The sequence below is a fragment of the Lepisma saccharinum genome, chromosome 1 (assembly GCF_977018435.1).
Source record: "Lepisma saccharinum chromosome 1, izLepSacc3.1, whole genome shotgun sequence".
NCBI classification, from domain to species: Eukaryota; Metazoa; Arthropoda; class Insecta; order Zygentoma; family Lepismatidae; genus Lepisma; species Lepisma saccharinum.
In genome coordinates, this window is record NC_139229.1 from 80,360,120 (window position 1) to 80,380,114 (window position 19,995).

A 19,995-nucleotide genomic window follows, 5' to 3' on the forward strand; every position below is an offset into this window, starting at 1 on the left:
AAAAATGTTGAGGGCATCAGGTTTTTACAAGATGCAGAATTACTATAAGAGTTAGGATTTACATATGAACAAAAATGTTGAGGGCATCAGGTTTTTACAATTTGCAGCATTGCTATAAGAGTTAGGATTTACATATGAACAAAAATGTTGAGGGCATCAGGTTTTTGCAAGTTGCAGCATTACTATAAGAGTTAGGATTTACATATGAACAAAAATGTTGAAGGCATCAGGTTTTTACAAGATGCAGCATTACTATAAGAGTTAGGATTTACATATGAACAAAAATGTTGAGGGCATCAGGTTTTTACAAGTTGCAGGATTACTATAAGAGTTAGGATTTACATATGAACAAAAATGTTGAGGGCATCAGGTTTTTACAAGATGGAGCATTACTATAAGAGTTAGGATTTACATATGAACAAAAATGTTGAGGGCATCAGGTTTTTACAAGATGCAGCATTACTATAAGAGTTAGGATTTACATATGAACAAAAATGTTGAGGGCATCAGGTTTTTACAAGTTGCAGCATTACTATAAGAGTTAGGATTTACATATGAACAAAAATGTTGAGGGCATCAGGTTTTTACAAGTTGCAGCATTACTATAAGAGTTAGGATTTACATATGAACAAAAATGTTGAGGGCATCAGGTTTTTACAAGATGCAGCATTACTATAAGAGTTAGGATTTACATATGAACAAAAATGTTGAGGGCATCAGGTTTTTACAAGTTGCGGCATTACTATAAGAGTTAGGATTTACATATGAACAAAAATGTTGAGGGCATCAGGTTTTTACAAGATGCAGCATTACTATAAGAGTTAGGATTTTCACATGAACAAAAATGTTAAGGGCATCAGGTTTTTACAAGTTGCAGCATTACTATAAGAGTTAGGATTTACATATGAACAAAAATGTTGAGGGCATCAGGTTTTTACAAGTTGCAGCATTACTATAAGAGTTAGGATTTACATATGAACAAAAATGTTGAGGGCATCAGGTTTTTACAAGTTGCAGCATTACTATAAGAGTTACGATTTACATATGAACAAAAATGTTGAGGGCATCAGGTTTTTACAAGTTGCAGCATTACTATAAGAGTTAGGATTTACATATGAACAAAAATGTTGAGGGCATCAGGTTTTTACAAGTTGCAGCATTACTATAAGAGTTAGGATTTACATATGAACAAAAATTTTGAGGGGATCAGGTTTTTACAAGTTGCAGCATTACTATAAGAGTTAGGATTTTCACATGAACAAAAATGTTAAGGGCATCAGGTTTTTACAAGTTGCAGCATTACTATAAGAGTTAGGATTTACATATGAACAAAAATGTTGAGGGCATCAGGTTTTTACAAGTTGCAGCATTACTATAAGAGTTAGGATTTACATATGAACAAAAATGTTGAGGGCATCAGGTTTTTACAAGTTGCAGCATTACTATAAGAGTTAGGATTTTCACATGAACAAAAATGTTAAGGGCATCAGGTTTTTACAAGATGCAGCATTACTATAAGAGTTAGGATTTACATATGAACAAAAATGTTGAGGGCATCAGGTTTTTACAAGTTGCAGCATTACTATAAGAGTTAGGATTTACATATGAACAAAAATGTTGAGGGCATCAGGTTTTTACAAGTTGCAGCATTACTATAAGAGTTAGGATTTACATATGAACAAAAATGTTGAGGGCATCAGGTTTTTACAAGATGCAGCATTACTATAAGAGTTAGGATTTACATATGAACAAAAATGTTGAGGGCATCAGGTTTTTACAAGTTGCAGCATTACTATAAGAGTTAGGATTAACATATGAACAAAAATGTTGAGGGCATCAGGTTTTTACAAGTTGCAGCATTACTATAAGAGTTAGGATTTACATATGAACAAAAATGTTGAGGGCATCAGGGTTTTACAAGATGCAGCATTACTATAAGAGTTAGGATTTACATATGAACAAAAATGTTGAGGGCATCAGGTTTTTACAAGTTGCAGCATTACTATAAGAGTTAGGATTTACATATGAACAAAAATGTTGAGGGCATCAGGTTTTTACAAGTTGCAGCATTACTATAAGAGTTAGGATTTACATATGAACAAAAATGTTGAGGGCATCAGGTTTTTACAAGATGCAGCATTACTATAAGAGTTAGGATTTACATATGAACAAAAATGTTGAGGGCATCACGTTTTTACAAGATGCAGCATTACTATAAGAGTTAGGATTTACATATGAACAAAAATGTTGAGGGCATCAGGTTTTTACAAGTTGCAGCATTACTATAAGAGTTAGGATTTACATATGAACAAAAATGTTGAGGGCATCAGGTTTTTACAAGTTGCAGCATTACTATAAGAGTTAGGATTTACATATGAACAAAAATGTTGAGGGCATCAGGTTTTTACAAGATGCAGCATTACTATAAGACTTAGGATTTACATATGAACAAAAATGTTGAGGGCATCAGGTTTTTACAAGTTGCAGCATTACTATAAGAGTTAGGATTTATATACGAACAAAAATGTTGAGGGCATCAGGTTTTTACAAGTTGCAGCATTACTATAAGAGTTAGGATTTACATATGAACAAAAATGTTGAGGGCATCAGGTTTTTACAAGTTGCAGCATTACTATAAGAGTTAGGATTTACATATGAACAAAAATGTTGAGGGCATCAGGTTTTTACAAGATGCAGAATTACTATAAGAGTTAGGATTTACATATGAACAAAAATGTTGAGGGCATCAGGTTTTTACAATTTGCAGCATTGCTATAAGAGTTAGGATTTACATATGAACAAAAATGTTGAGGGCATCAGGTTTTTACAAGTTGCAGCATTACTATAAGAGTTAGGATTTACATATGAACAAAAATGTTGAAGGCATCAGGTTTTTACAAGATGCAGCATTACTATAAGAGTTAGGATTTACATATGAACAAAAATGTTGAGGGCATCAGGTTTTTACAAGTTGCAGGATTACTATAAGAGTTAGGATTTACATATGAACAAAAATGTTGAGGGCATCAGGTTTTTACAAGATGGAGCATTACTATAAGAGTTAGGATTTACATATGAACAAAAATGTTGAGGGCATCAGGTTTTTACAAGATGCAGCATTACTATAAGAGTTAGGATTTACATATGAACAAAAATGTTGAGGGCATCAGGTTTTTACAAGTTGCAGCATTACTATAAGAGTTAGGATTTACATATGAACAAAAATGTTGAGGGCATCAGGTTTTTACAAGTTGCAGCATTACTATAAGAGTTAGGATTTACATATGAACAAAAATGTTGAGGGCATCAGGTTTTTACAAGATGCAGCATTACTATAAGAGTTAGGATTTACATATGAACAAAAATGTTGAGGGCATCAGGTTTTTACAAGATGCAGCATTACTATAAGAGTTAGGATTTTCACATGAACAAAAATGTTAAGGGCATCAGGTTTTTACAAGTTGCAGCATTACTATAAGAGTTAGGATTTACATATGAACAAAAATGTTGAGGGCATCAGGTTTTTACAAGTTGCAGCATTACTATAAGAGTTAGGATTTACATATGAACAAAAATGTTGAGGGCATCAGGTTTTTACAAGTTGCAGCATTACTATAAGAGTTAGGATTTACATATGAACAAAAATGTTGAGGGCATCAGGTTTTTACAAGTTGCAGCATTACTATAAGAGTTAGGATTTACATATGAACAAAAATTTTGAGGGGATCAGGTTTTTACAAGTTGCAGCATTACTATAAGAGTTAGGATTTTCACATGAACAAAAATGTTAAGGGCATCAGGTTTTTACAAGTTGCAGCATTACTATAAGAGTTAGGATTTACATATGAACAAAAATGTTGAGGGCATCAGGTTTTTACAAGTTGCAGCATTACTATAAGAGTTAGGATTTACATATGAACAAAAATGTTGAGGGCATCAGGTTTTTACAAGTAGCAGCATTTCTATAAGAGTTAGGATTTTCACATGAACAAAAATGTTAAGGGCATCAGGTTTTTACAAGATGCAGCATTACTATAAGAGTTAGGATTTACATATGAACAAAAATGTTGAGGGCATCAGGTTTTTACAAGTTGCAGCATTACTATAAGAGTTAGGATTTACATATGAACAAAAATGTTGAGGGCATCAGGTTTTTACAAGTTGCAGCATTACTATAAGAGTTAGGATTTACATATGAACAAAAATGTTGAGGGCATCAGGTTTTTACAAGATGCAGCATTACTATAAGAGTTAGGATTTACATATGAACAAAAATGTTGAGGGCATCAGGTTTTTACAAGTTGCAGCATTACTATAAGAGTTAGGATTAACATATGAACAAAAATGTTGAGGGCATCAGGTTTTTACAAGTTGCAGCATTACTATAAGAGTTAGGATTTACATATGAACAAAAATGTTGAGGGCATCAGGGTTTTACAAGATGCAGCTTTACTATAAGAGTTAGGATTTACATATGAACAAAAATGTTGAGGGCATCAGGTTTTTACAAGTTGCAGCATTACTATAAGAGTTAGGATTTACATATGAACAAAAATGTTGAGGGCATCAGGTTTTTACAAGTTGCAGCATTACTATAAGAGTTAGGATTTACATATGAACAAAAATGTTGAGGGCATCAGGTTTTTACAAGATGCAGCATTACTAAGAGAGTTAGGATTTACATATGAACAAAAATGTTGAGGGCATCAGGTTTTTACAAGATGCAGCATTACTATAAGAGTTAGGATTTACATATGAACAAAAATGTTGAGGGCATCAGGTTTTTACAAGTTGCAGCATTACTATAAGAGTTAGGATTTACATATGAACAAAAATGTTGAGGGCATCAGGTTTTTACAAGTTGCAGCATTACTATAAGAGTTAGGATTTACATATGAACAAAAATGTTGAGGGCATCAGGTTTTTACAAGATGCAGCATTACTATAAGACTTAGGATTTACATATGAACAAAAATGTTGAGGGCATCAGGTTTTTACAAGTTGCAGCATTACTATAAGAGTTAGGATTTACATACGAACAAAAATGTTGAGGGCATCAGGTTTTTACAAGTTGCAGCATTACTATAAGAGTTAGGATTTACATATGAACAAAAATGTTGAGGGCATCAGGTTTTTACAAGTTGCAGCATTACTATAAGAGTTAGGATTTACATATGAACAAAAATGTTGAGGGCATCAGGTTTTTACAAGATGCAGCATTACTATAAGAGTTAGGATTTACATATGAACAAAAATGTTGAGGGCATCAGGTTTTTACAAGTTGCAGCATTACTATAAGAGTTAGGATTAACATATGAACAAAAATGTTGAGGGCATCAGGTTTTTACAAGTTGCAGCATTACTATAAGAGTTAGGATTTACATATGAACAAAAATGTTGAGGGCATCAGGGTTTTACAAGATGCAGCATTACTATAAGAGTTAGGATTTACATATGAACAAAAATGTTGAGGGCATCAGGTTTTTACAAGTTGCAGCATTACTATAAGAGTTAGGATTTACATATGAACAAAAATGTTGAGGGCATCAGGTTTTTACAAGTTGCAGCATTACTATAAGAGTTAGGATTTACATATGAACAAAAATGTTGAGGGCATCAGGTTTTTACAAGATGCAGCATTACTATAAGAGTTAGGATTTACATATGAACAAAAATGTTGAGGGCATCAGGGTTTTACAAGATGCAGCATTACTATAAGAGTTAGGATTTACATATGAACAAAAATGTTGAGGGCATCAGGTTTTTACAAGTTGCAGCATTACTATAAGAGTTAGGATTTACATATGAACAAAAATGTTGAGGGCATCAGGTTTTTACAAGTTGCAGCATTACTATAAGAGTTAGGATTTACATATGAACAAAAATGTTGAGGGCATCAGGTTTTTACAAGATGCAGCATTACTATAAGAGTTAGGATTTACATATGAACAAAAATGTTGAGGGCATCACGTTTTTACAAGATGCAGCATTACTATAAGAGTTAGGATTTACATATGAACAAAAATGTTGAGGGCATCAGGTTTTTACAAGTTGCAGCATTACTATAAGAGTTAGGATTTACATATGAACAAAAATGTTGAGGGCATCAGGTTTTTACAAGTTGCAGCATTACTATAAGAGTTAGGATTTACATATGAACAAAAATGTTGAGGGCATCAGGTTTTTACAAGATGCAGCATTACTATAAGACTTAGGATTTACATATGAACAAAAATGTTGAGGGCATCAGGTTTTTACAAGTTGCAGCATTACTATAAGAGTTAGGATTTACATACGAACAAAAATGTTGAGGGCATCAGGTTTTTACAAGTTGCAGCATTACTATAAGAGTTAGGATTTACATATGAACAAAAATGTTGAGGGCATCAGGTTTTTACAAGTTGCAGCATTACTATAAGAGTTAGGATTTACATATGAACAAAAATGTTGAGGGCATCAGGTTTTTACAAGATGCAGAATTACTATAAGAGTTAGGATTTACATATGAACAAAAATGTTGAGGGCATCAGGTTTTTACAATTTGCAGCATTGCTATAAGAGTTAGGATTTACATATGAACAAAAATGTTGAGGGCATCAGGTTTTTACAAGTTGCAGCATTACTATAAGAGTTAGGATTTACATATGAACAAAAATGTTGAAGGCATCAGGTTTTTACAAGATGCAGAATTACTATAAGAGTTAGGATTTACATATGAACAAAAATGTTGAGGGCATCAGGTTTTTACAAGTTGCAGGATTACTATAAGAGTTAGGATTTACATATGAACAAAAATGTTGAGGGCATCAGGTTTTTACAAGATGGAGCATTACTATAAGAGTTAGGATTTACATATGAACAAAAATGTTGAGGGCATCAGGTTTTTACAAGATGCAGCATTACTATAAGAGTTAGGATTTACATATGAACAAAAATGTTGAGGGCATCAGGTTTTTACAAGTTGCAGCATTACTATAAGAGTTAGGATTTACATATGAACAAAAATGTTGAGGGCATCAGGTTTTTACAAGTTGCAGCATTACTATAAGAGTTAGGATTTACATATGAACAAAAATGTTGAGGGCATCAGGTTTTTACAAGATGCAGCATTACTATAAGAGTTAGGATTTACATATGAACAAAAATGTTGAGGGCATCAGGTTTTTACAAGATGCAGCATTACTATAAGAGTTAGGATTTTCACATGAACAAAAATGTTAAGGGCATCAGGTTTTTACAAGTTGCAGCATTAATATAAGAGTTAGGATTTACATATGAACAAAAATGTTGAGGGCATCAGGTTTTTACAAGTTGCAGCATTACTATAAGAGTTAGGATTTACATATGAACAAAAATGTTGAGGGCATCAGGTTTTTACAAGTTGCAGCATTACTATAAGAGTTAGGATTTACATATGAACAAAAATGTTGAGGGCATCAGGTTTTTACAAGTTGCAGCATTACTATAAGAGTTAGGATTTACATATGAACAAAAATTTTGAGGGGATCAGGTTTTTACAAGTTGCAGCATTACTATAAGAGTTAGGATTTTCACATGAACAAAAATGTTAAGGGCATCAGGTTTTTACAAGTTGCAGCATTACTATAAGAGTTAGGATTTACATATGAACAAAAATGTTGAGGGCATCAGGTTTTTACAAGTTGCAGCATTACTATAAGAGTTAGGATTTACATATGAACAAAAATGTTGAGGGCATCAGGTTTTTACAAGTTGCAGCATTACTATAAGAGTTAGGATTTTCACATGAACAAAAATGTTAAGGGCATCAGGTTTTTACAAGATGCAGCATTACTATAAGAGTTAGGATTTACATATGAACAAAAATGTTGAGGGCATCAGGTTTTTACAAGTTGCAGCATTACTATAAGAGTTAGGATTTACATATGAACAAAAATGTTGAGGGCATCAGGTTTTTACAAGATGCAGCATTACTATAAGAGTTAGGATTTACATATGAACAAAAATGTTGAGGGCATCAGGTTTTTACAAGTTGCAGCATTACTATAAGAGTTAGGATTTACATATGAACAAAAATGTTGAGGGCATCAGGTTTTTACAAGTTGCAGCATTACTATAAGAGTTAGGATTTACATATGAACAAAAATGTTGAGGGCATCAGGGTTTTACAAGATGCAGCTTTACTATAAGAGTTAGGATTTACATATGAACAAAAATGTTGAGGGCATCAGGTTTTTACAAGTTGCAGCATTACTATAAGAGTTAGGATTTACATATGAACAAAAATGTTGAGGGCATCAGGTTTTTACAAGTTGCAGCATTACTATAAGAGTTAGGATTTACATATGAACAAAAATGTTGAGGGCATCAGGTTTTTACAAGATGCAGCATTACTATAAGAGTTAGGATTTACATATGAACAAAAATGTTGAGGGCATCAGGTTTTTACAAGATGCAGCATTACTATAAGAGTTAGGATTTACATATGAACAAAAATGTTGAGGGCATCAGGTTTTTACAAGTTGCAGCATTACTATAAGAGTTAGGATTTACATATGAACAAAAATGTTGAGGGCATCAGGTTTTTACAAGTTGCAGCATTACTATAAGAGTTAGGATTTACATATGAACAAAAATGTTGAGGGCATCAGGTTTTTACAAGATGCAGCATTACTATAAGACTTAGGATTTACATATGAACAAAAATGTTGAGGGCATCAGGTTTTTACAAGTTGCAGCATTACTATAAGAGTTAGGATTTACATACGAACAAAAATGTTGAGGGCATCAGGTTTTTACAAGTTGCAGCATTACTATAAGAGTTAGGATTTACATATGAACAAAAATGTTGAGGGCATCAGGTTTTTACAAGTTGCAGCATTACTATAAGAGTTAGGATTTACATATGAACAAAAATGTTGAGGGCATCAGGTTTTTACAAGATGCAGAATTACTATAAGAGTTAGGATTTACATATGAACAAAAATGTTGAGGGCATCAGGTTTTTACAATTTGCAGCATTGCTATAAGAGTTAGGATTTACATATGAACAAAAATGTTGAGGGCATCAGGTTTTTGCAAGTTGCAGCATTACTATAAGAGTTAGGATTTACATATGAACAAAAATGTTGAAGGCATCAGGTTTTTACAAGATGCAGCATTACTATAAGAGTTAGGATTTACATATGAACAAAAATGTTGAGGGCATCAGGTTTTTACAAGTTGCAGGATTACTATAAGAGTTAGGATTTACATATGAACAAAAATGTTGAGGGCATCAGGTTTTTACAAGATGGAGCATTACTATAAGAGTTAGGATTTACATATGAACAAAAATGTTGAGGGCATCAGGTTTTTACAAGATGCAGCATTACTATAAGAGTTAGGATTTACATATGAACAAAAATGTTGAGGGCATCAGGTTTTTACAAGTTGCAGCATTACTATAAGAGTTAGGATTTACATATGAACAAAAATGTTGAGGGCATCAGGTTTTTACAAGTTGCAGCATTACTATAAGAGTTAGGATTTACATATGAACAAAAATGTTGAGGGCATCAGGTTTTTACAAGATGCAGCATTACTATAAGAGTTAGGATTTACATATGAACAAAAATGTTGAGGGCATCAGGTTTTTACAAGTTGCGGCATTACTATAAGAGTTAGGATTTACATATGAACAAAAATGTTGAGGGCATCAGGTTTTTACAAGTTGCAGCATTACTATAAGAGTTAGGATTTACATATGAACAAAAATGTTGAGGGCATCAGGTTTTTACAAGATGCAGCGTTACTATAAGAGTTAGGATTTTCACATGAACAAAAATGTTAAGGGCATCAGGTTTTTACAAGTTGCAGCATTACTATAAGAGTTAGGATTTACATATGAACAAAAATGTTGAGGGCATCAGGTTTTTACAAGTTGCAGCATTACTACAGGGCAGTGGCGTGGCGGGACTTTTTCAAAAGTGTTACCGGTCGCGGTCATCAGACGTTATCATCTTAACCCTACCCCCCCCCCCCCAAATGCCCTTGATCTGGATTTTTGTTCATTTCGTTCTTTTATTTTGCAATCCGCTCAGTGATTTATTTAGCCACAATCACTCCTAGAAAGAACTACCGCTCATGAGAGAGTTACCGCGAAAATCGAGTGAATAGTTCTGTTTCTTTGCAAAGAGGTGGAAAGGGGAAGAAGAACCACACATTCGGGTCAGTTTGACGTCTCTGCGTTGAGCAGACGTCAGAATTCCTCTCCTCCACCGGTGGAAGGGAAATCCAGATGTACGTTCTACTGTTGCCAACTTAGTTTTTTGGAGCAAGGTTTGTCCAAATCACGAATCGCATCAAGTACTTATCTTTTCGTCTATTACGTAAACTGTTTCAGTTGTAGTTAAATCCAGCTTTGGCTTTGCAGTCTAGCTCTTGTTGCTTCAGAGAAATAGTATCCCCGTTTTAGGCGGGATTTAGCTCTTTTCTGGAAATCCAATGTGACAACACCTGCTGATCCGGTAGGCCGCAGCGGCAACAGGGCCCCTAAACAGGCATATGAATAACACCGTAGCACACTTGCCTCCTCAAGTCTTTCCCCGCTGTTCCTTTGCATTGACGCCCTTTCCTCCTGTTGCCTCTTGAGGTTAGCGGAACGGCCTGTCTCTTCGCTTTTGTCGGCTGCAGAAAAAATGTCCTCTGCAATATACACTCAACTCGGTTAACTTATTTAAAAATGTTGCTATTTTATTAAGAAAAAAAACTTTTTAATTTCTTTACATTTTTCTGTTACATGCTACAGGGTGAGGCAGTCAAACGGGAAGATTTAAGAAATTCACAAATGTAGAGAGCAATTATTATATATTTTTAGAAAATGATTATACTGTACATGAGTGGAAATTACTGGTGTACCTGAAAAATGTTCATTTTTTGAATATGGTGTCAGTAAGATGGCGTCCTTGGTGTTGCACACATTGTCAGAGTAAAAAAAAAGGGTAAAGTGCTCCCCTGTGCTTAGCACCACGCCATGAAGGCTTATAGGGGGTGTGGGGGTAACGCCCCACACTTTCTTCATCCGGTCGTGAGTGGGGGTGATGCGATCAGCATCACGCCCCTGACCGCCTTTACCCCCCAGGGTTTCACCCAGGTACTCATGTCATTCGACGCTGGGTGGGCGCCGGGGCCGCTTTCAACGTTAGAAAAGTTCCCGGATTGTGGGAATTGTCAGAGTCTCAGAGCCCATGACGTTTCGTAGCATTTCAAACGGAATGTTGTGGATCTCTTGCCGAATTCGCTCCTTCAAATCATCCCTGGTTCTTGGAGGTGACACGTTCTTTTAGTCAAAAGAACATGATTTAACTAAAAGAGCAAATAATAAGTTCACATGAAAGAATCGAAAGCATTCACGTGATGCCTCTCAGGGTATGGGGTAATATCTCTCTGTTAGTTCGTCAAATAAAAATCAAAGTTAAGTTTGCACTAAGAAAAAGGAAGTCTATTTTACTTCTTTGCAAACTAAATACTTATATGCCTAACATATGATCCATTTCACTCAAAGAAATTAAACTTCTCATAATTCAACTTGATCACTCTATTCCAAAAACCGAGCCCGAACTTTAAAGTCAAGACAAAACACACTCGTAATTGCCATGGCAACAGCTCTTAACAAGATAAGTATATACAGGATAGTCACTATCCTGACATTATCAGTGATAATTAAGATTTAAGAACAATAAACATTTGCACAAGAGAAAAGATAATTAATAACAATAAATATTAGTGCAATGGGAAAGGACATGTCAGAGGGTTGTCCTTGAATACTGTGGATTTGAGATAAAAAGAAAAATGTCATGACATGTTGGTATCCTTTTACCTGCCTGCCCTCGATGACTTTGACCCAGATGAAGAAACACTTTTCCAGCAAGATGGTGCAACTAGCCATACTGCCAGAGTGTCTATGGATGTGCTTAGACTCGCATTTCCTGGTCGCCTCATCAGCAGATTCTGCGATATTCCGTGGCCTGCCCGTTCACCAGACTTGTCTTGCCGGCTCTTGTATAAGAGTTATAATTTACATATGAACAAAACTGTTGAGGGCATCAGGTTTTTACAAGTTGCAGCATTACTATAAGAGTTGGGATTTACATATGATGTTTGTTTTCGTCCTGCGTGAGAAAATAGAATAAAACTACTATAAGAACATAGATAATAGACATAGAAAGTCTGGAAGAACTACCTCTTAGAGGTTTTCCTTTTGTTAAAGAAAAAAAAATGTAGAGCAATGGCACGGTAAGCCGGGATCCGGGTACTGGTCGAGTCTATATTTTCTTGCTGAAATTCGAAAATATTGCATAAAAATATTAAATATTGCAAAAAAGTTTTTATTTTTTATTAAATGTTTCGCAAGATCATTGTGTTTTTTTTGGATTAGTGGGTTTTGTAGTAAAAATCAGAGGTCTGTTTCGCAGCAAAAGAATTTGTTCAAATAAGGACAAGATACATTTAATGTTTGAATAGGCATGTAAGCAGGAATGCTCACAAGGGGTGTAGCTTAAAACGCGTCATTCATACATTTTGGGGGCGGGGTCCTTAAAATAATGTAAAATTATCATGTTTGTTCTAAAATATATGTAAAATATGTTTACATCTTGGAACCATGCTTCAATGTATACGATGAGGTGAGTGGAGGAAGAGTCAGAATATATTTCTTAGTAATTAGTTTACTTTAGTTGGTTCCAAGTCACTTTTGCTACTAAGTGAACTATATTTAATCCGTTAGATGAAGAAGAGGAAGAATTTAGGCTGATGGATTTCAAGTAAACTGTTCTTTGAAGCTACAAAGAGTGACTTTCAGTAGTAGAATACTGGTAAAGCTCTCTCCACGAAAACAGCCCAATCAATGACGGAGCTTCCCCTTGCCTCCTCCACACCCCTGGCCCTCCACGGTTGCCACACTTCTTTAAGCTGCTCAGCCAACACTTTTCGCGTTGTACGTATGCAGTTGATTTCGTCGGTTGAACATTGTTGCTTACTGGCAACACTGTAGGTGGGTGGTGTGACCTTGACTGGAATGCTTTCTTGGCGAGAGCTTTAGTAGTAGACACGTTGTAGCAGATAAATATTTTGACATGATCTGCAGGGGAGGGTATAAGTAGTTGAATAACTAAACAAAGGATAATGTTCGATTAACAATTATACTCTTAAAGAAACATTGTCACTAACATTCAGAGGGGATAAGATTATAATATTAATAAAAGAGTTTTATCGATATGGTTATTCAGTATAAAATTTTTGAGTAATGAATTCGGATCCAAATCATAATTAATTATGATGTAACTTATCCTATTAGCATTCGTTAATAATACTACAAACAATAATCCGTGGCTTGTGCCAGTGTACTGCAGTTACGCAGTTAAAAACAGTTCCAAATCGTTTGCTTTGTAACGGAATAATTTCCAGGATGACGGAATAAGCAGGTTTATCCTTGCATGTAATTTCATGAGGTCATACTTTCATGTTGTCTGCCAGGTATCACAAGGGACCTGTTACCATATCAACTAGCATACACAGTGACTGCTCATAAAATAATAAATTGTTCAACACATGCAATATATTGAGTTTGTCACATAACCCTTAGACGTCATTACAGTTAATATTATTGGCGGATGGATTTAACGGGAGGGGCAAGGGGGAACGTGCTCCTCCCATAAGGAATGATTAGATAGTATTAAAAGCATTGATAGCTTTACGTTTCGAAGAACAGAAAATGTTCGAGAAATTCTTTGTCAGACAATAAAATAATAAAACTAAATTTAGTACAGATACGTTAACGGAACTAGATTTACTGGACCCTGAAACAAGTCGACACCGGAACTCGAACCCGGGACTTCTTGGGTACAAAGTAATAACGTTAACTAATGGACACAAAGCGAGAGTAAAAATATTTCGTTCATTTGAAATAGTTTTGCCTGATGAAATTAATCCCTTTTTATATTGATTGATTGATTTGGTGTTTTAAGTCCACTTTGTGCACAGAACGCTAATAGGGACTGGACCTACAGTTTAACCACTGTGCCATGTGCCTCTACCGTGTATCGAAACCGAGACCCTTTGATTACAAGGCGACGACGTTACTACTACGCCATCGGGAAGGTACAGAATCCCTTTATTAAATAATTCTTAATACAAATAATGTAGAACTATTTCTATTTCACAAAACTCTACCAATGCTGTCACCTTATAATCAAAGGGATCTGGGTTCGTTTCTAGGTATAGGTACAGTCACCAGCAATAAAAATGGGGCACCTATATCCTACAATACTCGGTTCCCTGCAAGGTGTTATGTGTGTTGCCTAACTCTACGGCGGTGTTAGAAGTTGCCATCCAAAATTTGCTATTAAAATCCACGTATCGCCGTAGTTAGGCAACACACATAACGGCTTGCTGGGGAATGAGTATTGCAGGTTATAGGTGTCCCATTTATATTGCTGGTGACTGTACATTTCCCGCTTTGAATTGAATAAACCTAAAAGGACCTGCAAGGAGCTTTGTCATTGTCTTGATGTGAATATTTCCTTCGCACCCCCCCCCCCCACAAAAAAATATCTCCAGCAAACGAAAATATTCTTCTCCCTGCCGTGGATGTTTCAACCCACCTCGAAGAAAATGGAGTTAAAGTCATAGAAGTACAGTAAAACCTCGTTAATCCGGACCCCGATAAGTTGGACTTGGCTTAATCCGGACAGGGAAAGGGGGGGGGGGCAAACAGAATGCAAGGTTTTAAATGTGGCTAGAAGTCAACAAGAGAACTTCCCAAAGAAAAGGCAGTCAACCACTGATGAAATTCTGTTTCCCGCAGACTTTGTTCTGTACTGTATAGTGTATATAGGCCTATCCCCTTTAAATACACAATAAACGTGTTTTGTTGCCATAAACGGAGTTTTAATGCACTTTCTACTGTTCTTTTAGGTTATTTGAGTTAATCCGGAATTTCGATAAACCGGTCAACTTATCCCCCCATTAGACCGGATTAACGAGGTTTTACTGTATAACATTTCTTAACGATGTAATAAACGCAATTAAAAAATCATTCGTGTTCTTGAATGGCTCAGCCATCAAAGATTTCCCGGGTAAAAAGTATGCAGCCTTGTAGATTAAAGATGGACGCCATTTTGCAACTGCATAATTCACCAAGTCGAGACAACAGCAAGCTGTTTTCCACTGAAGTTTTCATGGGACAGTGCTTATATTTTGCATTCATTAAAGTGTCCACAAGAAACTTTTAGGCAGATTAAATGGACAAATGAATATTAAGTTAACTTGGCAATGGAAATTTGGTCAACTTTTCGGTGTTACTAATTCGATAGCTATTTTTGTGTTTGACTTTGGGCTTTCTTAAAATGTAAATATAGTAGTTATTTCTAAATTACGTGTAAGTTTTACCATAATATTTTATTACATATGTTAGAAGTAATGTTCTAAGATACTTAAAACTGCGAGAGAATATATTTAGTGTAGTTTACTAACGGATAGTATATGCAAATTTGCGGGCACGTAGCTAGGAGGAGGGCTAAGGGGGCTGAAGCCCCCTGAAATCCTACAAATATCTAATTGAATTATTATTTTTATTGTTAATAACAGAAATAAAGTTATAACCACAGTAAAAAGTGCATTACATCCAAAAAGTTTAATGCATAATAGAGGAACCGGGTTATGTTTTTATATTCTTCCATTTGATCCAAAGAATAAATGGATCCACAGCTTCCAAAACTTATAGTTTTCTTTGTGAGAGGTCACAGAATATAAATTTATGATTAAAATGTACCACTAACTGATTAAGCCTGTTTAAAAACAATTATGTAAAAGTTAATAACAAAAATACAATAACTATGATTTTCAGTACACTAACTGTACAAAATATACGGAAATTAATGGACAACAATTGTGTTAGTTGACTACTACGGTTGATCGAGTAGCAGGGTTTGTCCATTTATGTAATACTACTATCTACTACTACTACTAATAATAAATTTGGATTGAAATATTTTTAATATCTTATAATAGTTATTATTGCAAAATAACAATAATTATTATTGTTATTATTATTTGTACTAATCAACATTTTATCTATGGCCTGACCCCCTCTACAAATATTTCTAGCGACGCCTGTGCTGATAAGGGATGAGCCCGCCCCCGAAGTATAATTCTGGTTACGGACCTGCAAATTTGCATACCGAAAAGAAACTACCTCCCGATATGAAATCACAAGTACGCCACTAATTGGGCATCCCCCCAAAAGCAAAAAGCTCAATTCGCACGGTGGACAAAATTTTGATTTAATCAGCAATTAAATTGACGAGGACGCCGATAACCCATGAATTATCCATTTTTTTCGTTCCTTTTCAGCACGGAGGCAGAGGAGACGATGTACAGAACAATATGCAATTTGAATAACAGATCTTCCAAAACTTCATCAAACACAAAAGCGAAGCGTTTCGAGAAGGATTACGTGCAATTTTTGGAACAGGTGAGTTGAATCAGTTTTCCTCAACCACAAAAGAAGCTTATCTCTCATTTTCTGCATTACTAGACAACAATGGTGCTTCGGAAAGTATAGCAATTAGTTAACCAATGACAGGATAACATTCTTAATGTCTGGCAGTTTTGGTGCTTGTTAAATGCAAGTGACAAAAGAATCATGTGCAGGTCGATATGTTAAGCGAAGGTCGTTTTTACCTTGCGAGCCATATTATCGACTGCCATATATTATTCATCATTTCATTGTTGGGTTGGCAACAATTTAACATAGTTACGTGCCCTGACTGCTTTCCGGAGGGTGGAGCTGAGTTTGGATTAACCCGTTGATGATGTTATCTAGGTAACGATTGTATGAAATAATTATGCTCTATTTTCCCATTTTCTGGTCATCTAATTGTATTGCATTGAATGTCGCATTTCAAGTGAAGAATCGTGATATGTTATCATGATTGTTATGGCACACACATTGAAAATCTGGAAGTAGGGGAAATTTCAGGTTAACATTGGATTTAAAATTTTGGTTTTGAACTTGATAATAATGGAATAACATAGGAATAAAGATGTTGAATATAAACGATGGGTACATTGTACTCCCATCAAATGTTTGGAGAGTGTATGCAGCACCCCCTATAGTCATCACTCTACATTTCAACCTCTGTACACCTCAGAGCCTTCTCGGATGGTGTAACAAGCTACAATCGAGACAATTTCATTTTAGGAATGTAAAAAGTTTCCTTTCGTCCATATTATTCCGAAAACATACAATTTACAAATACTCCTAGAACCAAGGACTGTATCTGTGCTGTTGAAAAGTTGAAGGCGGTACATATTTTAAAATTATCTTTCATAATAACTATAATATCGAACTTCGATCGGAGTAAAATAAAATAATATTTAACCCGTGTTGATTGATTCATTTGCTTTATTTTACTTTTTGTGCCACTTTTGCCTATTTGATTGATGAACTGATGGAATTGATGAATGGACGCTAACAAACATCCACCGACACGTGTCGCTTGTGTGTAGCTCGGACTGGGCCGTTTTCTCAATATCGTGCATCGTGTCGCGTAGGTCTGGCAGGCGCAGTGAATGTGTTTTTCATTATTTTCTTACTGAAGTGCCCACAGTGGGGGGATAATGATTCGGACTGCGAAATCAAAAATGGGGGTGGGGCTTAAAATAAAATTTAAAAATGTTACACCTTGGCACCATGCTGCAGTATGTCCGATGAGGCGGGGGAAAGTAGAATCAGAATATATTTCCATGGTACTTCGTTTACTTTATCTGTGTCCAAGTAACCTTTGCAACCAGGTGCACCATATTTAATCCCACAGATAAAGAAAATGAAGAATTGGTGTGTCTGTGGGGAGGGGGGAGGCGGCAGATCAAGTAAAATGTTCAGTAAAGCTAAGAAGTGACTTTCCAAGGAGGAACCATAGTTTCCAATTAAGAGAACTCCTGTAATGAAAGCATTAAGATGTTGAAATTTTATTGATCATGTACATGGAAACAAAACAATTGATCTCTTAACTTCGTTACAATGGCTCATTGTATGCCTTAGTAACATTCTATAGGGTTTTGATATATTTGCCTTTCGTTCAGCCTTATGATTTCTTACAATGGTTTCCTGTTCAAACCTGGCCTGTTTCGGAGGCATCATCAGAATGTGAAACGACAGTGTTGCAATATGCAGATATTAGAAATTCATAGTATACTATAGCCCATTGAAAAGGGCTATTCCACATTTTCTCTGTCCTTGAGGTTCTAGAAGACGAGGGTCGATAGCAGGAAGTGCCACTGCCACTACTGCAGTCTGACTTAACTTACATGTCTGGATCAGTTATCCTCAGAGCACTATATTGTTCTGGTGGTAGGAGCTCATCTTCTCATGGTGTAGCACAACGCAGTGGAAGATAAATCCTCCCATCCACTGTACTCTTGTTCCGTCCATCTCACCAAAAGACACAAAGGAGCACGAGAACAACGAACGTTATTCTTCTTCCCACACTTAACACAGTTTCACCTGGTCCTCTCGTTAGACTCTCAAAAAACACATTCTCTGTTCCGGAAAACGAACGTTTTCCTCTTCCAACAAGATTTTAATAAAAATAAACAAAAAGCCAATCAGTCAGTCAGTTCTATTGCCCTTTGGCTCTTCCAGTGGCGACTCATGGCTTTTTCGGAGTGTAGGAAAAAGTTATTGTAAACTGAGGAAGGTTTCAAGAAAGCGTTCAATTACAGTCGCACAAATCGCTCGAACTATCCATTGCATTTAGAATGTTACCTGCAGGCCCACGCACAAGGTAGGGCAAGGGGTCCTTGCCACCTTGAACCATGATTTTTTTTTTAAATGTGAACCTATAAAATCCAACGAAAATAGTATTGACGATATTTCAGATTTTGCAAGAATATCGATTTTGTCCCCTCTCCCTTCATGTTGATTGAGGATAATAAAAAGTGCTACTTAAACTCTGAAATTATGATAAATGCTTCTACGTAAATTGTGCTAGGATTTATTATCAATTACTTTTTTCGGATAACTGCAGTTTTAAGATCAATTATGCATATACTTTTCGAGTCTTGAACTTGCGTTACTTATTATTCACTACACAAAATTGTGTAGAATGTCTCAACAAACGTAATGGGTTCAGCATAGAAGTTGAAACGGTTTGAGAAAATTGTTTGTTTACCCCCAACCATTTATCGATTTACTGCCGCAAGATCTCCTCAGGAACAAAATTGACAGGATAAAGAAAATATAGAGGATGGATCGTCGCATGATTGTAAAAAAACCGTGTCGCTGTGTATGCGTACTCCCTTTTATTTGAAACAAGTCCGCTCGTGAAGTATAAGTAAGATTTGGACGTAATTTTATTTCTATTTCCTGAAAACCCATTCCTTTGAATTCGATTTCCTTCTCCCAGGTAATCGCGTTTGCTGATTATGCTAGATTTGACCATTATGCCAAAAGCAGGATGCTAGGGGCCAACGAGGATCAAACTATGCTAGTTTAGTACCATTTTGTTGGGGTTTGCACGACTGTTTGTAGAAACCCCTTGGTGCTTCCTCGCTGGATCTTTAAAAACAGCAACCTTCCCCCTGCCCCTTTTCCACTCCTCACCCATCTCTCTGTACTGTAGGATGACCACCGATGTTCCTCAGCGAGCGGCAGCCAAGCCTGTGTGTCTATCGTCTTTCGTCTGCGGCTGGAAGGAACGGCACCAGTCAACTCTTGACAGTAGCTAAGCTAGTCAATTGTACGTAGGAGCTCTATTTTATAACGCGCATTATTGTTAAACTCCTAAAAAGTGAAGATCTAGAAGCAAGTATAAATGAACTGTAGGAAGTTTCTCATTTCCTACATGGAGGAATCGCCCCTGCCTCTGTCCTCCCTTGGACCAATGGTCAACCGTCTTTCATGGTTCCTCTCCTTTTCCCGAGTTTTGAACAAAGAAAGGGGGGGGGAGAAAGTCACTTCTTGGAGACCCCCCT

General features: G+C 35.9%; 1 protein-coding gene across 1 annotated transcript in view; it reads left to right on the top strand.

Annotated features, from left to right (window-relative positions):
- Nucleotides 1-19,995, top strand: part of LOC145983001 (pickpocket protein 28-like) — a 109,795-nt gene that overhangs the window by 53,033 nt on the left and 36,767 nt on the right. The window contains exon 4 of the mRNA XM_083116310.1: nucleotides 16,372-16,492. Coding sequence (XP_082972436.1) covers nucleotides 16,372-16,492 — 121 coding nt within the window. The remainder of the gene's footprint in view (nucleotides 1-16,371; nucleotides 16,493-19,995) is intronic.